Source organism: Centroberyx gerrardi, chromosome 10 (genome assembly GCF_048128805.1).
Source record: "Centroberyx gerrardi isolate f3 chromosome 10, fCenGer3.hap1.cur.20231027, whole genome shotgun sequence".
Classification (NCBI taxonomy): domain Eukaryota; kingdom Metazoa; phylum Chordata; class Actinopteri; order Beryciformes; family Berycidae; genus Centroberyx; species Centroberyx gerrardi.
Window position 1 is genome coordinate 29850253 of NC_136006.1, and position 8733 is coordinate 29858985.

The following is an 8733-nucleotide window of genomic DNA, read 5'->3' on the forward strand; positions in this document are numbered from 1 at the left end:
GGATTACAGCGGATATTGATGTTTGACCTTCAGCGGAGCAAGCGTTGATACGTTTATAGACTTGCAGAATAGATCAGCCACCTTTTATCAACTCAGTGGCGGATCAGAAAAACGGAAACCAAATAATTTTTGCTTTTCTTAAGAGACAAATTTCAGTGTTGGGTGTTGCATTTATAGTTGGTCTCAGAGTTATAGATTGCATTGTATAATTTATAACTCTGGTTGGTCTATTACTTTTGAATGCCCACTGGGCTGTCTGAGTAATTTGTTTGTGCATTTGGTACATTATCAGCCGCAGATATGAGTCGAAGTAGCTTTCGATCTCATTTAAATGTTCCAGGAGCTAGCAGGGGAGCCAATAAAATGATCCCTGAAATAGTCCAGGCAAGCGGAATATAAACCAGCTTCAGGTGTCCGAGAAGTACAGTATTATTGACTAAGTTCTGGCCGTCGGTGATCTTTGTTGTTTTTTCTCTTTGCCCTCAGGAGACTGCCATTTGACAGAGTGGTCATCCTGGAGCTCGTGCCAGCTGACCTGTCTGGAGGGGCGGAGCTTCGAGACCACCGGTCGCCAAGCCCGCTCCAGAGCGGTGGTCATCCAGGTCATGGAGAACCAGGACAGCTGCCCACATCAAGCCTTTGAGACCCAGCCCTGCAAAGGTACCGGGGAAACCACTTAGATATGAATAACATCGCTTTACTCGCCTGTTATAAAAGACTTTTTGTTGACAGCGATGGAGAGACGTCTTGATAACCTACAGTACATAATGACACAAATATTACAGGGACAACAGGGCCTCACATACGGCGCAAAGGGACAGTGCGAGACATGCTATGGACAGTCAACCAGATATGTGACTCATAGTATATGGGGGTGGACAATAAATAAAGGAAACACCTAACAATATATTATGAAGTATGTAATAAGGAGTAGGGCCTTCTGGATATCGTTCTTCAAGAAGGAAAGCCTCCACTTCTTTGAGAGATGAAGGAGGTGGAAATCCCATGAAGCCCATGAAGGTTCAGTGATGTTGAGATCTGCTGACTGGAGCCATGGAGGCTGTTAGATTTCATCCTGCTGTTCATGCAACTCTCTTGAATTTCTTTAGCTGTGTGTATGGAGGAATTGTCATCTTGGAATATGGGAACATCTTGAGGGAACAGTTTTTGCACCCTAGGGTGACCGTTACACGACTATGTAAGAGCAACCATCAGACCTAATGACTCCCAGTAGGTGGCTGCCATACCATTACAGATCCACCACCATGAGTAGCAGTTGTAGGTTGAAGGCTTCTTTGGCTTTCTCCAAATGTAAACCTGTCTGGATGGAAGAAAAAGGCTGAAAGACTCAACAGACCACATTACCTTTTCCATGGCTCCAGGTTTTGTTCGTTGGCCAAACAGTTCCTGAAACAGTTCCTAACCCTAATCCTAGACCTAACCCATAAACCTAACCTTAACCAAGTCGTTCTAGTTGCCTAACCATAACCTTAACCCAACCCTTGTCAAATTTGTGTTGTCACAGAATCCAATTCGTGGTGGAGGAACGTAATCTTCACATAATTCATGACCACAGCACATAATCTGTGTTTCAGATTTAGTGCTCATTTAACAAAATTTTATGAGATCACGTTGGCTTACTGTTGCCTTGTTTTGAAGTCATGGTGTTTAACAATTATCCTGTTAAGTGTCCATCTATCCCTGTTGGTGAGCTTCAACTTGAGACCACTGTCCCTTTTTGCCGATGCAGTTAGTCTGTTTGGCATCCTCTATGTTGTCATGATTTTCCAGACTGTTCCCATTGCCAAATCATTTTGCAGTTTTTGTGACAAATGTACCTACAATTCCAGCACCAACTGCTTAGCCGCTTCGGTTGCCTCATTAATTAGCTGCTTTAAAAACTCACATGTAAAAGTGGTTATTGTCAGGGCTCTTTTAAAGCTCACAGACTGCTAATTGGCATTCAACTTAGCATGGCTCACCAGTGTAGCTGTCTTTTGTAATTGTGATTTAGTTATTTCAAAGTCAAAGTCCTTTTTCCTGTGGCGTTTCTGTTATTTAGTCCACCCCACATAAACATTCAAAGTTCAAGACTATATAAGTGGATGGATTTTCTTTAATACATAAAAACGGGCTCAAGTGCCTATGACTGTTGCTCTGTTCAAAATCAATCTTCCCTGATAGCTGCCCTCAGGAAAATGAGAGCCCTTCTTTCATAAAACAAAAGGTGTCTTTCATATATTTCCACCCAATTCCTTCCATCTCATTTCCCCCAGAATACCTTTGTCTAGTAATCGTGGCACACCGCTTTACCGCTCAGTGGAAAATGTGCTCCTTTAGTTTCGCTACAGCCAGAATATGCCTTTCCTGATAATGTGAAGTTGCAGGGCTGCGAAAGAGGCGGCGGCTAATGTTCAGGGGAGCCTGAAGTGATGCCTGGATGCCCAACACAAACTGCTAATGAGCACTGCCTGCCTCTCTGCCGTTGTTACAGGGGGAAAATGCCACAGCTACCAATGGAGGACCGGGGGATGGAGCGACAATGAGAGAGCCGTGTGGTGTCAGCGCTCTGATGGCGTCAATGTCACAGGTGGACAGTTCTAGTGTCTTCTGGACACCCTGTAGATGGATCATGCAGATACACTCTCTCAGAAACACACACACACACACACATGCACACAAATATGAAAATCTCTGTGTCTTTTTGGCTCTGTTCACACTGCAGCTGAAAGTGACCCGATTGAGATTTTTTCCTTCACATGTGACACAGATCTTATGTTTTCTAATCAGTGCAAACAGCAAAAAGAGACAAGTGTAATTTTGGCACCATGGCATCTTGGCTGAGCATCATTAGCATGCAGGACGACACACAACAATGGAAAGAACAACAAATGGCCGACCTGATTGGTATTTTGGGAAACTTCAATTCAGTCAAAACTCAAAGGCACATGAAATGTGTTGGAAACAAGCAGGAGAAGCACACACATAAAAAACAAATGTGACATTTTATGTTATTATTAATCTGTCAGTTCGTGTTAGTATCAGATATGGTTTACATGCTAGACTAGATATGAACAGTCATCCAAAAAATCAGATATGAGCAGCAATTCAGAATTGAACGTGAAGGCCTGCAGGGTCAATGTACTTACTTTCCCTCTCTCTCTCTCTCTCTCTCCACAACGCACACATGTTAACACAGACACAAACACACACACATACACACACACACAATAACGCACACACAAAGAATAATTTTGCTGGAGCGTTCTAGTTGAATTTAACACCTTATTTGATCTGCCCATTCTCATCGCAGCTTCCATTGATTTCTCCGCTCTCTCTAAACATAAGTAATCAATAAGCCAGAGTCTAAGCCGGGAGGCTTTCAATCCATATAAATATAATCATGCATTTGTATTTGTGGGAAGTGAAGCAGGCACAGAGAAACAGAACAAAGGTAATTGCGCAGAGGGAATGAAAGCTTTAGGCGAGCTTGATGTGCCGTAAATAGTAGGTGAAAGTGATCTTATCACTGTAAGGAAGTGTCTTTGGCTCAGCAGGAATAATCTCTCTCTGCAGAGAAGGCGAGAGCCCGAGGCATTACTCTTTGATATTTTGACATGCAATTTTCCATGTTGGAATTAAAATGTTCACAGATTGATCAGGAAACCTGATAGGCAACTGAGCCCATTAATCAGGTGTGACACTACATTAATTTGGTGATCAATGGGTAAAGCAACAGTGGTAAGAACCTGTGTCTTTCTCCAGGGGGGTGTTTCCCGCAGAACAGGCCGACCACGGTCAGACACTGCCATCCACCGTGCACCAAGCCCTTCTCCCACTGCACACCGGTAAGATGCATGCACCTCGGCGCTGGCATTGTGCTCTTTCCCCGTAAACAGTTAGTTCTCAGTATGTCTGTTTGCTGTTTACTGCTGATCCCAAATAGGAGGTGGGGAGTTAAAATGGATTTTGATAGATCCTATTTTTTCTCAATTGTCAAGAAGCAGCCATTAGAGGATTATCAGATTAAGACTACTGCAGTATGCTTGCGGGCTCAGTGTGAGTGAGGGACTACACCTGGATGTGGGAAACGGCTCATGGGCCGCAATGAAAATGACAAAGTACATGTTTAAGCTTGAACTTTTACTGCCCCTTAGAGTACCCCCCATGTAACTGCAGCTAAAGTGGCAAAAATAATGGTTAAGAGGTTTTGAAGCTTACACCGCCTATTATTTAGGCAGCGTCTGAAGTGTACTTAATAGCATTTTGAAATTGAATACAGATAAAAAGCCTGAAAAACTGAACAAATGTTGAACCCACCAGGCTTGACATTACATTATGAATTTGGTATATTACACTTGGTGCATGCTTATATTCAGTATGCACAAAGATTTGCTTGCTTTTCTCTATTTCATATTATAAAATGAATACTTTGGGTTTTTTTTGGCTGCTGGTCAGACTAAGTAAGCAATGTTAAGACATCACTTTGAGCTCTGGTAACTGGTCGGAAAAAAAATGCAATAAATTAATCGATAATGGAATTAATCGTTACAGCACCGTTAGTGCATACTGTTTTTTTAGCCTTTCTAGCCCTAGTACAAATCAGCCCCCTAATCCTGGAAAAGTTAGTGCAATGCTCTATCCATCAAGCTACTTGCTTTAAAGTTTTAGGGTCGGGATAAATCAAATGTGTCACTTTAATAGTAGAATGTCTTTGAAAGAGTAGAGCGGAGTAGTCCCCATACATCACAGACTATTTGTGTCAATGGTGTTTTGTGGCTATGGGAAAGTAATGATCACGCCGATCGATCGCGGCGGCTGTAAACGAGGTTCGTCCTGCCCCCTCTCCCATGCAGAGTGGTGTGTGTGGGTGTGAGAAGGGTTACACCGAAGTGATGACCACGCACGGCTTCCTGGACTACTGCACGAGAACCCCGGGGGCGGACAACAAGAAAGCTGACGTGAAGACCAACTCGGGAAGATTAAAACCGGGGCCGTCCCAGGCGCAGGACTTCTTCAGCGAGTGGACCTTGCGACCCGTTGGCCCAGGTACTGAAGTGGAGACGACTTCACAGCTCGGCCTGAAGATCATTCCCGCCTTTGAACCTGGCTTTGCAGCTTCAGGATCACTAGGCTGGGGATGGAATTCATTCTAGCTCTACCTTTTATGTGTTTTTATTGGAAGAAAAAATTCCCTGGCTCACCGTTATATGCTGTACAACCTTAACGTACTCAGAAAAACAAATGTAATTGCTTCTCTGTAGTGTGTTTGAAAGGAGAGTTAACATACTGCTTTCTTCTTCTGGCTTCTAAGAAAGCAAGCTGTAGAGATACGCAGACAAATGATGTAGACATATATCCAATACTCTGTATTAAAGCATCTGCTTTCTGATTGCACAGATGGAAGATTAAAGCTGTGGGTTTACGGCGTGACTGCTGTTGGATTCATCTTAATACTATTCATTATTGCGTTATCATTCCTGGTCTGGTACGTATATTACTTTCTCGACGGATTCCTCACCATGCACCATTCCGCAGCCTTCCAAGAATGAAAAATCCATTGCCGGTCACAGGCTTTGTATAAGAGGACAGTGTGAACAATGAGAAGCAGAGCAAATTCCTAACCGTCTTCCTAGCATGAAAATAACCCTGTCAAGTGATGACGTATATTTCAGACAATATTATGCCTGCTGCCGCTATCAGATAATGGGATTCTTTGTCGAGGCTGAAATTAAATTTAACTTCCCCCCGTGGGACAAAGTCAGACGCATTCACAGTCACCTGTTCTCTCTCTTGCATGTGTTTATTTTTCCAGTAAGCCATCCAAAACCGCAAAGACGTCCTCTCCGCCACAGAAGCCCTTGACCCTGGCGTACGACGGCGACATGGACATGTAACCGGGCTCCTATACCTCACAAGGACACACTCTTCCGCACGGACTCCTAACTACGTTCAGATTGTTAGCAAAGCACATCGCCCATCACACACACCTGACTGTCGGACAGTTTGAGCGGGGCGATTGCTTGCTGTAGTGCCAATAGTGTTGCGACTAAAGAGTGGACAAATGTTGGTAGGTTCGTACATGATTTGCTGCTGACGGGCGATGTAGCCCGAAGTTTCAGCTGCGGCCAACGTTTCCTCGAGAGGAAGCAAAAGTGTCCGCGGTCAACATGAGCCAACTCGAAAATGAATGGACCTCCAGTGACCCTTTTCTCGAACCGCTCGCGATGTGGACATACAGCAAAAGTACCGCTTGTGACCCTCAACACACCAAGACCCCTCGGAGACGGCGTCCTGTTTGACTTTGCAAAGACGAAGCGGATCCTCAGGTGTCGGTTTTGGAGTTTTTATGTGCCAAGAATCGCGGCGGGCCACCTCGTCGTTGGACTCGGGCGACGCGAGGGAGACGACATGTTTCGGGTCAGCAGCCGGAGTCAAACGAGATGTTCGAAGTCGGACCGGCGGAACGTTTGACATTTGAATCGTAGGGCGTTTCATCGGTCCGGGACATTTGTAAAGGAAATGTCACAAGTCTTTGGGTAAATTAACAGCCTTTTTTTGAATATCTTGAGAGTATAAAAGATGATTTATGCACTACATTAGTGCTGATTCATTTTGGTTTTTCCTTTCAAACGACTTTTCTAGTGTTTTCATTGTAATGGGAGTTATTGCTGTCAAAGTGTGTTTTTGTTGATGATGCCATATGACGTGTATGTTTGAACTTTCAACAGTAAACCAAAAGCAGGCTTGCCTTGAGTTTTGTTTGAGTTTGAGGATACGACGACACAGCACATTGCTTCCCTGATTCTTATAAGAGGCTCGGCCACCAAAAGAATGAATTGAGAATTTGGGAATTTGTACCGAAACACAGATTGCTTTGATGACAAATGCAGTCGAGAATTTTTCTTAACACGATGTAGCAGCCGACAAAACAGCATAAACAGACACTTAATGCCAGTTATCAAATACCAGCATGATAAATATCACCATACCTCCTACACACTTTCTGATCAAAGAAGAAGAAAACAACACACACCTCACAAGGAAGTAAGATATTTGGTTTTGGAAATAAGCAAGTGATCAGCATAGTGCCATACTTCAATGATATTCTTTTCACATTATACCATTAAATCCAAATGCAAGGACAGACTGCACACAGCAAGGGGGAGAAAAAGAAAAAGAAGATGAGGGCTTATTAACATGAAAGACACAACAAAGGAGCTTGGTGGTTTTGATAGATATTAATACATACTAAATATTTGTGAGCACATACATACATATTAAGTGGGCTATTTATTCGTTTGTTCCTTCTTTCCTCCCCTTCTCCATTCCCTCTTTCCTTAATTCCCTGTCTGTATGCCACCATGACGACAGACGGTTGGAAGTCTAGCTCAAGCACAAAAATAAAAACCTTGTTATTCGGCCATAGAAATTCTCCAAATGTCCACACTGCACTTGCAAAGCATCACCGATTTTGATTGCCAGTGCATCAACCCAAAGCACTTTGGTGGAGCTTAAACTACACTTCTCTGAACTCTTCTTAACATGGATCCTCGAGTGCATTATTCATAAGACCCAGTAGAGAATGAAGTTACTTTCGCTAGGTGATTTTGACACTGACCAGAGTTTATGCTGTTTCTCTTCTCTCTCTCTCTCCACAAACTGGAGATTTGGCCTTGTGCGAATTGAACTCATTCCGAATGTCTTTTACCGACAACTCTATAATCTTTATGGTTGTTAGAATACGGTTGTTACTGGTTGTAACAATTCTATTTCAACAGCCGATTGTATGTATGCATGCTTGATCTGTTTTGGCAGAAAGTGCTCCAAGTGGCCTTGCAAAGATTCTGTTTTACGCGTTGCCAAACATTTGGTAGCAGTGTTTTTTAGGCAATGTTTCCACTGATATTTGGCTAGTGCAAGGACAACATGGAAAATATTGATTTGATATTGAGTTAGTTTGAAAATTGCTAACTCAATATCAAACCTACTTGTGAAATATTGGTAATTTCTAAGTAATAACTGTGCAATTACCAACTAATAAGCAGGTTGTCTGGTAACTTCCATTCTAACATAAAGTGCAGCCAAACCATTGCTGACCTTCAGAGAGGTCTGACCTGGTAAACATTTCTATTGGGTTATGACACAGAAAACCTAATAACTCATTATTTACAGTAATACCATGCTATTTGTGTTACTATTGTGTGTACATGGAGAGTTGGACAAAAATGCAAATAAATTGTGGTACTCTATGTGGGAAAAAAAACAAACACTGCATCCTTTCTTCTTTGTTGCACATCTTCAGAGTTAAAATTGCTTCCAATTTGAACTCTGGTCTTTTTGAAAGAGATTCACTTTTCTCAGGGCCTGCTATGATCTCCATCGACTCCTTGGCACTGTCTTGATAAATTATAATTACTGATACAGGCTCCAAGGCAGAGCCCAGATTATATAAGCAGCTGATAAGATTCATCTTGCCATCCAGTCAGATAGCCGGTCTGATAGTCCCAGGATACAAACAGTGTTTAAATCTTTTGTCTAATCTAATTCATTTATTTAAGACTGTCACTTTTGCTTAAGAGAAGGTTGAATTCGAGCGGTTGTGTCATGGCCGTCTGATTTGTGGCAAAGAGACGGGCTGATCTTGTCATGTCCAATTCGTCTCATTTTAGTCGCTCTCAAGACATATTTGCAAGTTTCTGCGAGGATCTAGGAACAGCTTTACAATGACTG

General features: G+C 42.8%; 1 protein-coding gene across 1 annotated transcript in view; it reads left to right on the forward strand.

Moving 5' to 3' along the window:
* thsd7ba (thrombospondin, type I, domain containing 7Ba) overlaps nt 1-5982 on the forward strand; it is a 127575-nt gene extending 121593 nt beyond the window's left edge. The window contains exons 23-28 of the mRNA XM_071915740.2: nt 487-660; nt 2495-2590; nt 3766-3848; nt 4857-5049; nt 5401-5488; nt 5816-5982. Of these exons, the coding sequence (XP_071771841.2) occupies nt 487-660; nt 2495-2590; nt 3766-3848; nt 4857-5049; nt 5401-5488; nt 5816-5897 (716 nt within the window). The 3' untranslated portion in view covers nt 5898-5982. The remainder of the gene's footprint in view (nt 1-486; nt 661-2494; nt 2591-3765; nt 3849-4856; nt 5050-5400; nt 5489-5815) is intronic.
* The last annotated feature ends 2751 nt before the right edge of the window (nt 5983-8733 follow it).